General features: G+C 44.5%; 1 protein-coding gene and 1 long non-coding RNA gene across 3 annotated transcripts in view; one reads left to right on the top strand and one right to left on the bottom strand.

The window, feature by feature from the left end:
* Positions 1-6,854, top strand: part of LOC127579663 (uncharacterized) — a 92,887-nt gene extending 86,033 nt beyond the window's left edge. Inside the window, exon 3 of the long non-coding RNA XR_007957713.1 lies at positions 5,134-6,854. This is a non-coding gene — a long non-coding RNA (uncharacterized LOC127579663). The remainder of the gene's footprint in view (positions 1-5,133) is intronic.
* Positions 1-20,301, bottom strand: part of LOC127579662 (seizure 6-like protein) — a 213,451-nt gene that overhangs the window by 85,912 nt on the left and 107,238 nt on the right. For both annotated transcript variants that reach the window (XM_052032610.1, XM_052032611.1), the window contains exons 2-3: positions 17,083-17,886; positions 13,671-13,804 (exon numbers count right to left, since the gene is read on the bottom strand). In XM_052032610.1, the coding sequence (XP_051888570.1) occupies positions 13,671-13,804; positions 17,083-17,886 (938 nt within the window). The remainder of the gene's footprint in view (positions 1-13,670; positions 13,805-17,082; positions 17,887-20,301) is intronic.

Below are 20,301 nucleotides of genomic sequence, written 5' to 3'. Positions count from 1 at the left end.
GGGTGGTTAATTTCACACGGTTGTGTTTCTGTTGCAGATAAGATCATGGACTAATGAGCACTCTGGTGAGATGAGATCATTTACGGTTTACCAATTACAGGCAGTCCCCAAGTTACGGCAGGGTTCCATTCCTGAGAACTGTTCATAAATCGGAAATGAACAGCAACAGAGTGTGGGAGAGGGTTACAGGAACAGCTGAGACAGGAGAGAGGGCAGGCGTGGGGAGAGCAGCAAGTGAACGAGTGAGTCTGCTCGGCTCAACCCAGCTCCCGACTGTTGCGGCTCAGAGGGGTGGTGGTGGGGAGAGAAGGCACCCGGAAATACCCCATTCCCACCCCGTAGCAGCCAGCAAATCCATCCCGCCGATCTCTCAAACACTCGTTCTCATGTACTGGATGCCCATAAATTGGGCGTTTGTAATCTGGATAGAACCTGTTTGGTGAGATGTGTGCAAAATAGACTTGGATTTCTATAGCACCTCTTTAATCCTTTTCAGGATAAGACAAAGAACTCTGCAGATAATGAAGCACTTTTTGAAATGTAATCACCACTACACAACAAGATCCCAGAAGCACCAAAGCGATATGATCAGATAATCTGACCTTTAGTGATGTTGACTGAGGGATAAATATCAGCCGTAATACTGGAGGTAGCTCACTGTTCTTCCACAAAATAATGCCATCTGATCTTTTAAGCCCTCGTTAGTTTCACATCTCATCCAAAGCAGCTAGTTGTTCTCAACTCCATGGAATTGGACTCTTGAACCCACAGTCCCAGAGGCAAGAACGCTACCAATTCAGACATATTTAGCATACACAGAAACACATTTTAAGTTATTTGGTAGTGCTATTCAGAAGGAATCAATGGGCCAATGAAACCTTCTGACAAGTTGGAAAGAATGCCGAGAAGTTCTTTCTTGGTTGGCAGTGCTAAACACAAATACCTTAGGCTTGATTTTAGATCCCACCCCCTCAATCCCTCCCAAGCACCTGCCCATCAGCATCTCCCCATGCCCAGGAATTGGTTATTTGAGCAGTCAGTTAGGCTTGTAACTACTTTCAAAGAGGAGACTCCAAGTAATGAATTCCCGCTGAACCGAAACAAATTAAGCCATTCAAACACATCATGTATAAATGTTTATTGCATAAAAAATTTGACAAACCATTGTGATGGCACTGTGGGAAGCTTAATTTGTCTTAATCTCTAAAATCTGCTTTGACAAAAAAATTTACATCATGAAGTCATAGAGTTGAAGAGTCATGCAGCACAGAAACAGGCCTTTCAGCCCAACTGGTCCATGCCAACCAAGATGCCCAGCTAAGCTAGTCCCATTTGCCCGCATTTGGCCTATCTCGTTCTAAACCTTTCCCATCCATGTACCTGTCCAAGTGTCTTTCAAATGCTGTTAATGTACCTGCCTCAGCCACTTCCTTTAACAGCTCATTCTATATACGCATCACCCTCTGCGTGAAGAAGTTGCCCCCTCAGGTTCCTTTTAAATCTTTCCCCTCTCACCTTAAACCTATGCCCTCTAGTTCTTGATTCCCTTTTCCTGGGAAAAAGAATGTGTGCATTCACCCTATCTATGCCCCTCATGATTTTAAACACCTCTATAAGGTCACCCCTCAGTCTGCTACGCTCCAATGAATAAAGTCCTTGCCAGCTTGCCAACTCAGTCCCTCGAATGCTGGCAATATTCTTGTAAACCTATTCTGCACTATTTCCAGCTTAATGGCATCTTTCCTATAGCAGGGTGACAAAAACTGAACACAATACTCCAAATGCGGCCTCACCAACACCATGTGCAACTGCAACACAATGTCCCAACTTCATAAATAATGACTTAAATAATATTTTCCCAACATTCTAGCTCAGCTAATTCTTTATGGTTGGACTAATAACAGTGAACTACTTATTATAGTTTAATGGCAACCAATATGTCTTTCCGAATAGTTCTTATAACACTTCTGTAGTCGAACAAACAGAGGGGTCAGGGAGTGTTGAACAGCTTAAAGCCCTTTGAAGCTACTGTTAATAAAAGCTCATTTAATGAGGATGACTAACAGAGCAATTGACTCTATCAGCAAGACCTGCCAAGGCACGGATAGAGTTAAATTCAAACATAAAGACGAACAGCACTTGTTGGCCAGCAGTGGGTTTTAGTATCATCGAAAAGGAGAGTAAGAATTGTAATAGCTGTTTTAAGATATAGTAAGCTATTTATTCCCAATTCCTATTCATGGGGCTTAGTTAAATTTTTCCTGTGATCACTGTAGCCGGTACTTGTGAAGAATTTAATCAAGTTTCTCATCAGCTACAAGTTTTAGTGTACACTCCATTATTCTCGCCTATCAGGAACACAGAGAATTAAAATGTTACTGTGGACCCGATATTTGTATTTTTCCCAGTAACCTTTTTGCAGAGGCATCCAATGAGATACTTTTTCTGATTACACAGAAGCCTTGTCCTCGGAGATAGTGGACGTGTAGACATCTTGGACAAGATATTTGTCTTTGGTCATGCGATCTATACAGTTGCTTAAGCTTTGGCTGTCTGTTGCACTCAGCTCCAGACAATCAATTTCTTTTCTTGGCCCCAACTAGATAGAAATAAACCAGCGAGCACCATCGCTGTGCACCATTAAGATATGAAGTAGCTATTTTTGAAGATAAGGCTTTAGATCATCTCTAAATGGATGCCGTGTTTGAGTATCAGCCCCACAGCCTCAGTACGACTGCTGAGACGCTGCTGTGTAATTATGCCTTAAAACTACAGATAGCATTGTATCCAGATCCTCCAATACCTTATGAATACTCGTAAGCACAATAACATTTTAATTTAGAAAAACAGAGTTTGTGCATAAGAAATGAAACTGCAATTTAAAGATTTTATGTCGTGATTACAATTTTAGAAGCTGGTTGGTTACTCAGTAATTAATTATTTCAAGTTTAAGGTTGCCACGAGTGATATATCAATGTGATAATTAGCTAACCGTGGTGTTAGGACATTGGTGAGACCGCACCTGGAATATTGTGTGTAGTTCTGGTCGCCAGACTATAGGAAGGATATGATTAAGCTAGAGAGGGTGCAGAAATGATTCACAAGGATGTTGCCAGGACTGGAGGGCTTGAGTTATGAGGAGAGACTGGACAGGCTGAGACTGTTTTCCCTGGAGTGAAGGAGGCTGAGGGGTGACCTTATTTAGAGGCTTATAAAATCATGAGGGGCTTAGATAAGGTGGACGGTCACAGTCCTTTTCCCAGGAGAGGGGATTCTCAAACTAGAGGGCCTAGGTTTAAGGTGAGAGGGGAGAGATTTAAAGGGGGCCTGAGAGGTAAGTTTTTCACACAGAGGGTGGTGGGTATGTGGAACGAGTTGCCAGAGGAAGTGGTAGAGGAGGGTACAGTTACAACATTTAAAAGACAGGTTCATGGATAGGAAAGATTTAGAGGGATATGGGCCAAATGCAGGCAAATGGGACTAGCTCAGATAGGCAACTTGGTCGGCATGGACTAGTTGGGCCGAAGGGCCTGTTTCTTTGCTGTATGACTCCATGACCAGATGTACTAAAACTAATGGCATCACTTAAGGGGAAAAGACTGAAGTTCACTGGACAAGACATGTCCAAACACAACAGCATCCAAATGTAAACAACGCATTGGTGTTGGGGGTGCGGCGGTCAGCGTAACGCTATTACAGCGCCAACAACCCAGGTTCAATTCCCACTGCTGTCTGTAAGGAGTTAGTACGTTCTCCCTGTGTCTGCGTGGGTTTCCTCCGGGTGCTCCAGTTTCCTCCCACATCCCAAAGACATACAGGTTAGGAGGTGTGGGCATGCTATGTTGGCACCGGAACAGTGGCGACACCTGCGGGCTGCCCCCAGAATATTCTCAGTAACGCAAAAAGACGCATTTCACTGTGTGCTTTGATGTACATGTGACTAATAAATAAATATCTCATATCTCATATATCTGTGTCTTGAGTGATTCCCAGCTTTTGTTGGGACCCAATGTGGCACATTATGTTCGAAGAACAGGAGCCTGGAGTACGGGCACAACCTAAGGACACTGAGGATTACACAGGCTTCCCCATACACAAAAACATAGGAGCAGGAGTGGGGGTCCCACCACCGATCTCTGTGGCACAGTGAAGTAACTAATGGAACCGCTGCCTCCTAGTGCCAGAGACCCAGGTTCAATCCCCACCCGTGTCTCGGTTTGTATTTGCGTCGAGTTTGCATGTTCTCCCTGTGACTGTGTGCGTTTTTCCTGGTGCTCCAGTTTCCTCCCATATTCCAAGGATGTGGGGGTTGGTAGGCTAATTGGCCAACGTAAATTGCCCTTAGTGTGTGGGTGAGTGGTAGAGTCTGGGGGGAGTTGATGAGAATGTGATTAATGTAGGATTAGAGTAAAATGGGTGGTTGATTGTTGGCATGGACTGAGTGGGTCAGAGGCCCTGGTTCCACAGTGCATCTCTTCATGATTCGATGACTCCATGACCCAACTTCGTCCCTCCTCAGAGCCCCAGAAGGCATGCAGGATGGGTAACAACAGCATCCTTGTTCAATTTATACGAGGAGCATGTCAGCCATTCGAGGCTGCTCCTCGCAGGGAAGCGCCCATCCAAATTTCTGGAGTGACGCAAAACCAAACAGAAACATAGAACTTCACAGCACAGTACAGGCCCTTCGGGCCACAGTGTTGTGCTGACATTTTATCCTACTCTAAGATCTATCTAACCCTTCCCTCCCACATAGCCCCCTATTTTTCTATCATTCATGTGTCTATCTAAGAGTCTCATAAATGTCCTTAATGTATCTGCTCCCACAACCTCTGCCGGCAGTGTGTTCCACGCACCCACCACTCTCTGTGTAAAAAACTTACCTTTGACATCCCCCCTATATCTTCCTCCAGTCACCTTAAAATTATGTCCCCTCATATTAGCCATTGTCGCTCTGGGAAAAAGTCTCTGACTATCAGCATGACATCGTTACCTGTGGAATAGATAACTACCAGCTCTAAAGAAGATAATGTTTTGTACTTGAATATCTAGGCAGTCTTTTGAGGAAGGCAAGGTGTACATAAATATATCAGCTTTTGGTATGTCACCAAAGATTCTTGCAAATTTCTACAGATGTATGGTGGAGAGCATTCTGACTGGTTGCATCACTGCCTGGTATGGAGGCTCCAATGTACAGGATCGAAAGAGGCTGCAGAGGGTTGTAGACTCAGCGAGCTCCATTACAGGCATAACCTTCCCCGCCATCGAGGACATCTTCAAGAGGCGGTGCCACAAGAAGGCAGCATCCATCATTAAGGACCCTCACCATCCGGGACATGCCCTCTTCTCATTACTACCATCAGGGAGGAGATACAGGAGCCTGAAGACCCACACTCAATGTTTCAGGAACAGCTTTTTCCCTTCCTCCATCAGATTTCTGAATGGTCCATGAACCCAACCCCATTATTTCTCTTTTGCACTATTTATTTACTTTTGTAACGTATAGTAAGTTTTATGTCTTGCACTGTACTGCTGCCACAAAACAACACATTTCATGACATATGTCAATGATAATAAACCTGATTCTGATTTGTCTTGATGTCCTAAAGGGGTTTACATCCAAAGAGGCACTTTTGAAATGTGTCTGCTGATATGACATAGGAAACTTGTCGGAATCCTGCTCTCTCTTGTTAGTTCCAGATCATCCTGGTCCCACCTGCCTTGAGAGTACTTGATGTTGCCAGTGGATGAAAGCACAAATTAAAGGTCCCCTTCTCTGTCACTGTCACTCTTCAGTTTAATGAGGAAACGAACAAAAGAAACCAATTATTTTTGGTGAACTTGGAGCACTGTAGCTTGAAATCTTTTGCGAGACATCATGAGCTGCTTCCAAGTCACAATTGTCTAGCATGCAGCACAAAGTCATGTTCAACGATCCAAGAAAAGTCATTTCATTAATTGCCATCCCAGAGCAGGGAAATTCAATTTCTATGCAATCTAATTCAATTTAATTCTGCACTGTGCCACTTATCTCCTGCAGTAATTGTCAAGGCCAATCAAAGGAAAGGAAAACAGACTATTCCAACTGCACAAAGAATAATTTGGGCTCCTGGAACTTGATTTGCAAATCTGGATTTACTCTTGCCAAGTGATGGAAGGCCAAAGATAAATCTAAATAAAAATACCACGACTGTTTTAAGTTATTCATCAATTCTTCAGCCGTGTGAAATGCTTCACCCAAAGCTGTAAGAATAACAACCTTCATTCTTACCAAGTGGGAGTCAAAGCTTCACTCAGAGCTGTAGAAATCATGATTCTGTGTCCAGTGTCAGTGAATTCATCTTCAAATCCTATTTCCCACCAACTGCACGAGGAGCCTCAGACACTGCTCTAACCTGCTCACTCACTTACCGCCACCCCAATTAATCAGAACTGACCACTTTGCAGGACTCCTCTGTTCAATCCACAAGGGTGACCCTGAGCTTCCAGCTGCCTGTCACTTTAATTCCCTGCCCCACACCCACTCTGAACTCCCTTTCTTTGGCCTTCTGCACTGTTTCTAATGAAGCTCAATGCAAGTTTGAGTTACGTAGAACATAGAACATTACAGCACAGTACAGGCCCTTTGGCCCACGATGTTGTGCCGACATTTTATCCTGCTCTAAGATTTATCTAACCCTTCCCTCCCACATAGCTCTCCATTTCTCTATCATTCATGTGTCTATCTAAGAGTCTCTTAAATGTCCCTAATGTATCTGCCCCCACAACCTCTGCAGGCAGTGCGTTCCACGCACCCACCACTCTCTGTGTAAAAAACTTACCCCTGGCATCCCCCCTATATGTTCCTCCAATCACCTGAAAATTATGACCCCTCGTGTTAGCCATTGTCACCCTGGGAAAAAGTCTCTGACTGTCCACTCGATCTATGCCTCTTATCATCTTGTACACCTCTGTCAAGTCACCTCTCATCCTCCTTCTCTCCAAAGAGAAAAGCCCTAGCTCACTCAACCTATCCTCAGAAGACACCTTACAGCACCTGTCTTCTCTCAAGACATGTTACAGCCATCCAAGGTCAATACCGAATCCAACAATTTCAGACAATCAGCCATTCCAGACTTAATTTGCACATTTCTAGCATTTGCTTATTTTCTCTCTCCTCTTCAGGTAATTTTAGATTACATTCAGACCTCTATTTGTTGCCCATTAAAGATTTTACACTGCTGCTGACAATATAGTTCTTTCAAAGAGATTTAAACCATACTATCTGGAAACAGGAGACACAAGAAACAGTCGACAATTCATTTCCCCCCACAGATGCTGCTCGTGGTTGTTGCTCTATTTAGAAACAAGCCTTTTAACCCAACTGGTCCATGTTGGAGTTAATCCTCTGTATCAGTCTCCTCCCACTGAAATCCGTCTCTTCTCAGCAGCATCTCCTTTCATTCCTTTCTTCTGCATGTGGGAGGGCAGGGCAGGGCAAGGATTAGGTTCTGGGGTACTTGGAAGCTCGTGATAAAATAGGCCGATGTCAGCATGGTTTCCTTAAGGGGAGATCTTGCCTGACAAATCTGTTGGAATTCTTTGAGGAAGCAACAGGCAGGTTGGACAAAGGAGAGTCAGCGGATGTTGTTTACTTGGATTTTCGGAAGGCCTTTGACAAGGTGCCGCACATGAGGCTGCTAAACAAGATAGGAGCCCATGGTATTACAAGAACCGTACTAGCATGATTGGCTGACTGGCAGAAAGCAAAGGGGGCCTTCTCTGTTTGGTTGCCGGTGACTAGTGGTGTTCCACAGGGGTCGGTGTTGGGTCCACTACTTTTCACGGTATATCTTAATGATCTGGATGACGGAATTGATGGCTTTGTGGCCACGTTTGAAGATGATACAAAGGTAGGTGGAGGGACAGGTAGTGTTGAGGAAGCAGGGAGTCTGCAGCAGGACTTGGACAGGTTGGGAGAATGGGCAAAGAAGTGGCAGATGGAATACAGCGTAGGGAAGTGTACGGTCATGCACTTTGGCAGAAGGAATAAAGGTGTAGACTATTTTCTAAACAGAGAGCGAGTTCAGAAATTGTAGGTGCAAAGGGACTTGGGAGTCCTAGTGCAGGATTCCCTAAAGGTTAATTTGCAGGTAGAGTCGGTAATAAGGAAGGCAAATGCAATGTTAGCATTCATTTTGAGAGGACTAGAATATAAAAGCAAGGATGTAATATTGAGGCTTTATAAAGCATTGATCTGACTACATTTGGAGTATTGTGAGCAGTTTTGGGCCCCATATCTGAGGAAGGATGTGCTGGCATTAAAGAGGGTCCAGAGGAGGTTTTTGAGGATGATCCTGGGAATGAAAGGGTTAATGTATGAGGAGTGTTTGATGTCTCTGGGCCTGTACTCACTGGAGTTTAGAAGGATGAGGGGGGATCTCATTGAAACCTACCGAATATTGAAAGGCTCGGATAGAGTGGATGCGGAGAGGATGTTTCCAGTGGTGGGAGAGTCTAGGACCAGAGGGCACAGCCTCAGAATAGAAGGATGTCCCTCTAGAACAGAGATGAGGAGGAATTTCTTTAGCCAGATGGTGGTGAATCTGTGGAATTCATTGCATAGATGGCTGTGGAGGCCAAGTCATTGGGTATATTTAAAGCGGAGGTTGATAGGTTCTTGATTAGTAAGGATGTCAAAGGTTACAGGGAGAAGGCAGGAGAATGGGGTTGAGAGGGAAAAATAAATCAGCCATGATCGAATGGTGGAGCAGACTCGATGGGCCAAATGGCCTGATTCTGCTCCTCTGTCTTATGGATAGCAGCCAGTCATCTGGACTATTGATCCAGACACAAATTTGAAACCCCCCATGACAGCTGGGAATTAAAATCTAAGAAGTTGAATAAATCTGGAATAGACAGTCACTGTCGGTAGAGGTGACCTCAAAACGACTGGCTTGTTGTGAAAACCCATCTGGTTCACTAAGCTTCTCCAAGGAAGTTTGCCATGCTGACTGGTGACTCCAGACACCCAACATAGATGGGTCTTAACCAGCATCTGAAACGGCTTAGCAAGCCATTAAGCACAAGAAGTAATTAGGTATGGAAGATAAATATCAGGCTTGCCAGTAACATCCACATTCCGTGCGTGAATTAAAAAGACTTAACTTTTCTTTAACTGCCTTTATACTGTTCTCCTCAACCACTATCTGGTGCTGGTCATGATACCGGTTACAAAACTCAGTTGTGTTGTTGTAAATCTATCAATAATGCACTACTGATATGCAATGCAACACTGACTAAATCATCTTCTGAAGAATACTGTTTGCCTAATTGTGACTAGGTCATTGCTTTGTTATTTCTGATAGACAAAATGCCTATTTCTTACTGCTCTGCAAATGTGATATTCTGATAAAATACAGTAATAAAGTCCAACAGGGATTAAGGGCAGGGAGGTAACTATTTTATTGATGCTGGGTGCTGTTGGAATTATGGTTACAAGCTTGAACTGCAATGAATCAAAATACCAGAAGAAATCATTCATTTAATCCCTGATGTTGTGGGTGGTAATTTTTTTTAAACTATATATTGCACTGTAATTGAAACAGATTAAATATTGCAATTTTACAGCATCCTCACCTCACCGAGATCCCTGGAAAACCTTTCCTCTTTTAACAAACAGATCTACCTCTGTTGCTATGGCTCCAAGTGTAGATGGGCAGTCGACTGCTTCCCATTCATCATCTTGACAGCATGTGCAATATCGTTTCATATATTCTCCCAACGTTTACACTGCATTGTCTCTTAAAGTGACGAACCATCTGCATCTTGAAGAAATCTAACTCTCTGAATTTGGAACAAGATTTTTATTTCATAAAATAAATGCTGGAAATACTCAGCAGATGAGGCAGTATCAGTGCAGCACATCTCCACAGCTGCTGCCTGTACTGCCGAATACTTGCACTATTTTTTGTCTTTATTTCAGGCTTGCAGCATCTGGCGTTCCTAGCTTTTGGATTTTTATTATTTATTTGGATGTTGTGTTTGAAGATGTTTTCCAATTCCAGGCACTGGTTGCAGCTGCAGGGAGGAAAATCAACCTTAAGTGAGAATTTAAGACCCCAACCAATTAGTAATGAGATGGGTCAGAGCGCAGCAAGATATCTGGTCCCTTGCTTTCTGATGGTGCCATCACCACTGTCAGCAGCTGAGGATCTGAACAGCATGGCAGGCTGTGCTGTTCACATTCACCATGACCAACCATTTAGTTCCAAATCCCATTAGACGACGGATCAGATGGAAAAGAAGGCATTGAGAGAAGGTGCAGCTATGCAATGAAGAAGAAACATTTCCTTGCTGCAGCCAGATGAGGGAGGATGAGGGTAGGCAAGGAGGGAGTGAGGACAGAAAGGAGGGAGAAAGAGATGGAGGAATAAAGGAGGAAGAGAGAAAGGAAAAGAGGAACAGTTGCATTCTTATAGCATCTTCCTCGTTTCTTTCAGACTGCCCTGCAGCATTTACAGCCATTGAGGTTCTTCTTGATGACTAGCTAGCGTCATAATAAAAAAGTACAACAACCAATTAGTGCACAGCAAGCTCCTACAAGCAGCAGAGTAGCGATGACCGAACAATATCTTCTGGTGATGTTGAATGAGAGGTGGAAACTGGCCCTGATCATGGACATGGCCAGGAAACTGATGGAAGATCAGCCATGATCATATCAAATGGTGGATCCCTTCGAAAGGCCAAATGTTGTTATTTTTCTTTGTCTATGTTTTTATAAACACCGACATGCAAGACTCAACTGAATGATCTGCTCCCATAGAGTATGTTACAAAATTATTCCCTCAAACATGTTGAAGTTCTTTGTAAAATCACCCAGCCTGCATTTGCTTCTCATAAGTATGGGGTTTGTTTGCGAAATATATCTTTTCCTACTCTGACTTCACGATCTACCTTGTTGTGACCTTGCACCTTATTGCACTGCACTTTCTCTGTAGCTGTGACACTTTATTCTGTACTGTTATTGTTTTTACCTGTACTACATCAATGCACTCTGTCTTAACCCAATGTAACTGCACTGTGTAATGAATTGACCTGTACGATCGGTTTGTAAGACAAGCTTTTCACTATACCTTGGTGCAAGTGACAATAATAAACCAATACCAATACCCTCCGTCTGACCAACAGCGGCAGACTACAGGCTGTGATCAGTTTACTCACATTGTCGATAACACATCACAAAACTTCTCCTTTAAGCTTGCAGAGGGGAAATAAAGGAAGGGAAAAACATGCTGAGGGACATCACAAACTTGTTTTTCACAGAAAAGAGTAAAGAGCATTTTCACTAATTGAGATACAGATGAAAGTCGACAAGATAATCTTGATTTATGAAAACTAATCCCAGACTGTTTAAAACTAAACAGTGAAACTGACAAACCACTCAACCAGCACTCTCTGAGAACAAATAAATCCATCTTCTTGTGTAAATGGGCTTAGAGCAGAGAGAATACAGGAATCAGGCAGGAGAATGTTACAATTTAGTATTGTCAGACCACCTTACAATCATACTAGGGACAGTCTGATCTCTGGTGCTCAACTGGCAAAGTTTTGTTGTTTTTCTTCTCACTTTTCTTCCTATTTTCTCTCTAAACTAACAAATTTTACTCTAGAAGCCGTTGTGCATTCAGCTGCTTGTAAAGGACTCACCGACCTTTATTTTAGGATATGGGAGGGACCTCCGCACCTCCCTCCCCTGTTGCTGGCTCCAACTGGCATAATTCTAAAGGCAGGAAGGCAAGGTTAGTGTCCCAGCTAATGATTATCCCTCAGTCACCACTACAGCTCGTGTCATTCAATCTCTCCTGGTCTCCATCCCACCACAGACTTTCCCTTTTGTTCTCACCACCCTTCCTCACATGCACTTAACACCTGTTTCAGCTCTAACTTTTCCCAGTTCTGATGAAATGCCATTGAGCTGAAGTGTTAACTCTGTTTCTCTCTCCAAAGATGCTGCCTGACCAGTAGGGTATTTCAACCATTTGCTATTTTGTTGCAGATCTCCACTGTTTTCAGTGTTTTGCTTTAAGGCCAGGGAATTCTGGCCAAAACATCACGCTCAATCAAGACCACCAAGGTAGGCAGATGGTCTCATCATTTATCACACTGGTGTTTGTAAAAGGTTGCTGTGTGCAAATTAGATGCCTTGTTTCCCACATCATAAGAGTGGCTACACTTCAGGAGTAACTCATTGGCTGTAAAATGCTTTGCGAAATACTGAGGTATTAGAAGGACTGGAGACTGAGTTTCCTCATCTTGGTGCCTCAGTTTAATGCAGAGGGGATGCATGATGCTGTGGTAGGGAATAGTATGATGGCTTTGTAGCAGAGAAGATAACAGGACTCCAGACAGGTGTAGCTGGAACTGGTTCAAGTACATGGTTCCCTGAAAGTGGAGTCACAGGTAGACAGAGTGGTGAAGAAGGCTTTTGGCAAGCTGGCCTTCATCAGTCAGGACATTGAGTATAAAAGTTGGGAGGTCATGGTGCAGTTGTACAAGATGCTGGCGCGGCCGCACTTGGAGTATTGTGTTCAGTTTTGGTCACCCTGCTATGGCAAAGATGTTACTAAAATGGAAAGAGTGCAGAAAGGATTTACAAGGATGTTCCAGGACTTGAAGGACTGAGTTACAGGGAGAGGTTGGACAGGCTAGGACTTTATTCCTTAGAACGTAGGAGACTGAGAGGTGATCCTATAGAGGTGTATAAAATCATGAGGGGCATAGATAGGGTGAATGCACTCAGTCTTTTCCCTAGGGTTGGGGAATCAAGAACTAGAAGGCATAGGTTTAAGGTGGGAGGGGAAAGATTTAAAAGGAACTTGAGGGCAACTTTTTTTTAACACAAAGTGTGCTATGTATGTGGAATGAGCTGCCAGAGGAAGTGGTTGAGGCAAGTACAATAACAACTTTTAAAAGACAGTTGGACAGGTGCATCGGTAAGAAAGGTTCAGAAGGTTATGGGCCAACCACTGGGACTGGCCCATAACCTAACCAACAACAAATGGGACTGGCTTGGACAGGAATCTTGGTCAGCATGGACCATTTGGGCCTGGTTTTGTGCTGTATGGCTCCAAGTTGTAGGCTACAGTGAACTATAGTAAACCCATGCCTGGCTGCCAGCATAGCAGTTGTCCCATAAACTCCAGGGCGGAAGCGTACCATTGTCGAGTTGGGCCGAAGGGCCTGTCTCTGTGCTGTATTACTCCACGACTGTGACTTTACATACAAGTTAAAGTCAGAACTGCGTGCGGTTAACGTAGCACACGAGGTGCTGAAGCTTGACAGCTCACAAGGTTTACCTCACTCTATGTATACACAGGGCATGTGGGGTAGAGACAAAGGGGGGGACAAGTGGGTAAGAAATAGTATAAGAATAATGGAAACTTTGGATCAGGAACCAGGATGAGCCACTCCCCTGTTAGCATCAGCTTGGAATAAAGAAAGTTTGTTCTGAAGGTAAACCCCAAACTCCATGGGAATTCTGTCCATCTATAATACAAAGAATGAAAATCCAAATCTTATCCAAGTTTTGGGAACATCAGATGTTTCTGCAGACACACAAAGGGAAGGCAATGAATGTGTGCATGCAAACAGCATAACAACAGGGGAATAAAAGGGCTGGCCACTCCTACCTGGAGTTCCACGCCGTATCCCATGAAGACAGTCACGTTAAAGGTACACTGCAGGGAGCCATAGGCAGACAGCGGAAGGTAGTCAGTGGAGTCGATATATCCTTCAGAGCCCGAGAAGGTTATGCTGCACGGAACTGCAATTAGAAGGTTCCTTAATAACCATATTTCACCTTCCTTGTTCATTAACAGTTTGACTTAACAGCCAAAGTATCCCCTCATTAAGTAACAAGCGGTTAGTAGCACAAACGGTAGCGCTGCTGCCTTATGGCTCCAGAGACCCAGGTTCAATCCTGACCTCCGCTGCTCTCCGTGTGGAGTTTGCACGTTCTCCCTGTGAGCATGTGGGTTTCCTCCGGGTGCTCTAGCTTCCTCCCACATCCCAGAGATGAGCTGGGTGGCAGGTTAATTGGCCGCTGTAAGTTACCCTGAGTGTGGGTGGGTGGCAGAGGAATTGGGGGGTTGTTGATGGGCATGTGAGAGAGAAATAGGTTACAGGGAAATAAGTCGTGAAAAGGTATTGTTCTGAGAGTTGGCGTAGAGTTGATGGGCCAAATGGCCTTTGTTATAAAGAAAAGATAAGACAAGATCTCTTTATTAGTCAAATGTACATTGAAATGCACTGTGAAGTACATCTTTTGCGTCGAGTGTTCTGGGGGCAGCCCGCAAGTGTCGCCACACTTCCGGTGCCAACATAGCATGCCCACAACTTCCTAACCCGTATGTCTTTGGAATGTGGGAGGAAACCAGAGCACCCAGAGGAAACCCACGCAGACACGGGGAGAACATACCAACTCCTTACAGACAGTGGCTGGAATTGAACCTTGGTCGCTGGCGCTGTCATAATAAAAAATTAAGTAGGCTTGGTATGTTAATCAGGCATTGTAAATGGCCCTGAGTGTGTAGATGAGTTGTAGAACCTGGGGGGAATTGATGGAGTCGCAGAGGATAAAATGGGTTAGGGTAGGATTAGCGCAAAAATAGGTGCTTGACGTTGGCATGGACTCGTTGGGCCAAAGGGCCTGTTTCTGAGTTGTATCTCTCGTAGATTCTAGGTGAAATCCAACCTTAATACAGTTCAAACAGGATATAGAGTCAGTATTAAATATTGCGCTTAATGAAACACATGGGTCATTTGCTCTGAATGACAAAGGCTATAGTCTAGAACAGTAACAAGTAGGCCCAATTATATATCAGGGCAGTATCAATAATTGTTCAAACAACTACCATAATAAAAACAGAAGGTTGGAGATACTCAGTAGATCAGGCAGCATCTGTGCAGAGAGTATTAAGTTGTGGAGAAGGGGGAGGGGCAGGAAGAACCGCATCACAGATCTTTCCCGTTGATTTCTCCACCTTGTCGCCTTCATTCTAATTAACACACTAGACTTCTAACTCTTTCCCGTTCAAATGAAAAGTCATCGACCTGAAAAGTTAATTTTGTTTCCCATTCCACAGACCAGTCAAGTGTTTTCTTTTGAATTTTCTGTTTTTATTTCAGATTTCCAGCACCTGCAGTTTTTTTGCTTTTCAACTACCTTAAGAAGTGACATATTTGCTGCATGGGAATACAAGATGCCGCTCCTTCCTTTAGGACTTCAATTTAGAATAAGACCTTGCTTGGATTTAAAATACATTTGGCTTTTCTCCCATATATTTTAGGTCACAGATAAAATAAAATAAATTGTTTGAAGTTGTCATACCTGATTTATTGCAATAATAATGCACAGTTAACTCTCAGGTATCCAGGGTAATGGAAAAGAGTGGCTCCACTGATGAAGAAATGGGGCCTAGTAACCATGGCAACAACCCATCCCTGGTGACCATGATCACACCGGTTCACACTTGGAGCTTGTGCACAATTTTGGTCGCCCTGTTATAGGAAAGACATCATTAAACTGGAATGAATATAGCGAAGATTTATGAGGATGCTGCCAGGACTTGAGGGCCTGAGTTACTGGGAGAGGTTGGGCAGGCTTGGACTTTATCCATTGGAACATAGGAGATTGAGGGGTGACCTTATAGAGTTGTATAAAATTATGAGGGGCATAGATAGGGTTAATGCACAGAGACTTTTTTCCAGGGAAAGGGAATCAAAAACTAAAGGGCATAGGTTTAAGGTGAGAGGGGAAAGATTTAACAGGAACTTGAGGGGCAATGCAGAGGGTGGTGGGTATATGGAACAAGCTGCCAGAGGAAGTGGTCGAGGCAGGTACAATAACAACATTTAAAAGACATTTGGATAAGTACATGGATAGGAAGGGTTTAGAGGGAATATGGGCAAAACGTGGGAAAATAGAACTAGTTTGGTGGGCACCATGGTTGGCATGGACGAGTTGGGCTGAAGGGCCTGGTTTCATGCTGTATTACTCTATGACTCTCTGAGTGTCCAGCACAACCTGAGATTGGATCCACTGTGCTAAGTGAGTCTTCAGTGGCCTGGTTGGGCTTCAGATCCACCAGAGGTTGGTGCACCCGGGCAGGTCTGAGCAGTGTGCCTTGAGGTTCCGCCCTCACTCTGCCACCTCGGTCAGCATGGAGGAAAGGGCAGGACATTTTGACTCTAACCCAGCCACAGAATAATCAATTCACCTGTACTGTTATATTTTACAATTTCACTACCTCAAGTTTAGTAAACCTAAAAATAGAGCAGGACTCTGCATCTGAAATGTCCTCCTTTTTTCAGGAAATGTGGTTTCCCCTCAACTGTGGTTGAGGGAACCCTCACTTGTATTTCCTCCATTTCCCGGACTTCTGCTCTTGACTCTTCCATCCAGACAGCACAGAGATAGAGTTCCCTTGGTCCTCACCTTTCACCCAACCAGCCTTCACATTGACCACATCAAGTCCTGATACAGGATCTTGACCTAAAATGTTGACCATCCCCTTGCCTCCACAGATGCTGCTTGACCTACTGAGTTCCTCCAGCAGTCTGTTTTTTTTTTGTTAATTATTAACTTGATTGGATTAATATATTGGTATCAGATTACATCTTGATTGGTCTGTGAGTGAATGTATAGGTGTCTGATTTGTTTTGTTCAACCAGGGACTTTCTTGGGATAACCAACAGCTTGCTCCCTATCAGTATAAAACAATAAACCTTTGATGATGGGAGTGGACCTGAGTGATGCTTTGATCATTCAATTTCACCAAACACCCTCTTTCTCATACAACTAGTCTAGGGGAAGAATGGGGTTGACTGAAGAGCCTGTACATATTCGATGGGTGGAGTGGTCTCGTACAAAGCCATAGTAATTCTCTGCTCCTGTGATTCTTTGAGATCTACCTCTATAGTTAAACCGATGGCCAACTCATGTAATAGATTGTGCAGCTGCATGTTTTGCCTGAGTTACACCCCAGTGGTGCTCTACAACATTAAAGGTGCTATGTAAATGCAGGCCATCGCTGACTCTACCTGTGGTTGGCAGGGAAGTGGTCACAGTTGTTGTTACGATGGTCGTGGTGCTTGTGTCTATGCCTCCTTGCGTCGTCATCTCCATCCCACCCACTTCGGAGATCTTCCCAGGATGAACCGCGGCTAGGGGCGCTGTCTGTCGGTCGGCAAAGGGGGTGTCCAAGCCTTCTGGTGGGACGTCTTTGCTGGGGCCAGAGTGTGTCTGGGGCCTGGGCTGTGAGCTGATCAAATTGGTTGGATCCATGGTGTAGGGTGCAAGGTGGGCAGATGGCTCCCTCGTCGCCTGGCGATCACCAGGACTGGGCGGTGATGTTGGCCCTGCCAACGCGGTGCGGTGAACTCCCTCGTCGACGGTCAACAGATCTCCCCCGCTACCCAGCCTCCCTTTCACCACCTGAGGGGCTGCGGGAGAGGAACGAAGGGTGGGGTCTGGAGGGAGAACCCTCGGTGACGACGGAGGCGGGGTTCCCGGCTCGGTACCAAGAACTCCTGCCGACATGCCTCTGGTGCTCAGGTGCTTGCGGAGCACCTCCACCTGCCTCGCAGAAGGAAGCTGCTGCCTCTGCGGGAGAGGCTGCATCGTAAGTCCGCCAGGAATGGCAGAAGGCAGGAGCAGAAACTCCCGGCGCAGCAGATCTTTCTTCTGCAAGACCGCCTCCAGGAGGCTGGGCTCAGGGCGGTCATCACTTGGAGGCTCTGTGGGATCTTGCTTTGCTTGATGCTCCTCAATGTCCTGAGCTGTTTGACCGAGCTCTGACGGATGGGTTGAGGCGGGGGTGACAGGCCCTTCCCGAAGACCAACATCTGAGGGGAAAGAAGAACAAATAGAAGCAGTCAAAATGAAGCAAACTACCTCACAAAAAAAAGGCTAGACAAATTTAGGCTTCATCAAGCAAGTTTTTTATTGTACCTGTATCTCACCGTACTTGAGCACATGACAATAAACTTGACATCTAGAACATAGAACACTACAGTACAGTACAGGTCCTTCGGCCCACAATGTTGTGCCGATATTTTATCCTGCTCTAAGATCTATCTAACCCTTCCCTCCCACATAGCCCCCTATTTTTCTATCATTCATGTGTCTATCTAAGAGTCTCTTAAATGTCCCTAATGTATCCTTTACCTATTTCTCCTATCATTTAACATTTGAACAAACTCACACACTGCAAATTTTGCTGCAATTAAATGCATTAAACAAAAATGAGAGTTTAAATTCCTGGGCGTTAACATATTGGATGACCTGGCCTGGGCCCAGCACATAGATGCAATCACAAGGAAAGTGTGCCAGCATCTTTACTTTCTGAGAAGGTTAAGGAGGTTCAGCTTGTCACCAAACACTCGGACAAACTTCCATAGATGTACTGTTGAAAGTATCCTGATTGGTTACATTATGGTCTGGTACAGCAATTCGAATGCGCAGGAAAACAATAAGCAGCAGGGAGTAGTGGACTCTCCCCAATACATCACGGGCACATCCCTCACCACCATCAGTAGTATCTACAGGAGGCGCTGCCTCAACAAGGCAATATCCATCATCACCATCACCCCCACCATCTGGGCCATGCCATCTTCTCACAGCTACCACTGGGCAGGAGGTGCAGAAGCCTGAAGTCCCACACCACCGGGTTCAGGAACAGCTACTTCCTTTCAACCATTTGGTTATTGAACTAACCTGCACAACCCTAATCACTACAGTTTAGCAACCCTATTGACCACTTTGATCACTTTGCACTAAGATGGACCTTTTTTTTGTTCTAATTGTGTTATTTCTTGTAAAAAATGTGTTTAATTTATGTTTTCTTGTGAATGCTGCTTATCTGATGCTATGTGCCTGTGATGCTGCTGCAAGCAAGTTTTTCATTGCACCTGTGCATACACGTACTTGTGCATCTGACGATAAACTCAACTTTGACTTTAAATACACAATGTAGTTAGCTGCATGCATTGAGTTCAACGGAACTGAATTTCAGAAGTGGAGTATAACACAAACACTGCTAAATTGCACCTTTAGCAGATGCATCTGAGGATAAAGGTCTCCATAATCTTTTTAATGTTCTCCCACTCCAGCATCCACTATCGTCCTGTCACACTGTGTGTGACTTATCTCCCAGGTTTGAGTCTGGAAGTATCCAGGAGATTAATGTTTAACTCCTGGAGACACGATTCAGTCCTGTCAATGCAACCACAGGCAGGTTTGATTCAACGGAAGGGAGTTGTCTGAGCAAGTCCACAATTAATGGTTTGAAGCACTGGATAAGCATAATCTTGATCAATGGCATAGCGGGCTCAAAGAATTGGATGGCTGCCATTTCTTATGTTCACGTGCATGTACAATACTACACAGCCAACCCTGCAGACACTCCAAGCTTTATTCAAATGTACAGGCACAGCTCCCTCACTGTGAGACCATCACAGCTCTGACAGGTTAGACCGAGCTCAGTTTCAGCATTAATATTTTCAGCTATTCTGTCCAAATCATTTTGCAACCTTTCTTGGGAAAGTGGTAAGAAGTGTGAGACAATTTACAGCTCTGCCCACAGTCTGGGAATTTTCCCAAGGTGATCACTGTGCTGCTTGGAGCCTGCACTAACTATCACCTGGGTGCAGTCATTGACAATGAAAGACAAGACTGGAGGAATCAGTGGACTAGGCCATGGTGGTTCAGTGAATATTAATTTGATCCATACTGGCATCGTTGAAAGTGATATCACATAAGGCCATCAGAGTAGAAGAAGGAGTGGACCCTAAATCAACACCATGGTATTATACAGGCACAAAAACATAAGAAATGGCAGAAGAAAGCCAGCCAGCCCTTTCAGCCCCCTCCACTGTTGACCAAGATGATGCTAACCACGTGCTTCAGGCCATTAATTGTGGACCTACTCTGACAACTCCCTGCCCTCGAGACAAGAATGTCTGTGGTCCCTTTCGTCGTAGAACCACATGATTGCCCTATATCTGCTGTGACGGTTGATCCTTTACCTCAGTACCACATTGCTGCACTCGCCATGGAGTCATACAGCATGGAAACAGGCCCTTCAGCCCAACTCGTCCATGCTGACCAAGATGCCCATCTAAGCTAGTCCCATTTGCCCGTGTTTAATCCATATCCCTCTAAGCCTTTCGTATCCATGTACCAAACCCCATATTTACAATAACACTGGTTTACAATAACCCCATATCCCTCCATTCCCTCACTTACCACTCTTTAATAGA

The sequence above is a fragment of the Pristis pectinata genome, chromosome 17, assembly GCF_009764475.1.
Source record: "Pristis pectinata isolate sPriPec2 chromosome 17, sPriPec2.1.pri, whole genome shotgun sequence".
NCBI classification, from domain to species: domain Eukaryota; kingdom Metazoa; phylum Chordata; class Chondrichthyes; order Rhinopristiformes; family Pristidae; genus Pristis; species Pristis pectinata.
This window is presented reverse-complemented; position numbering and strand designations above follow the sequence as displayed.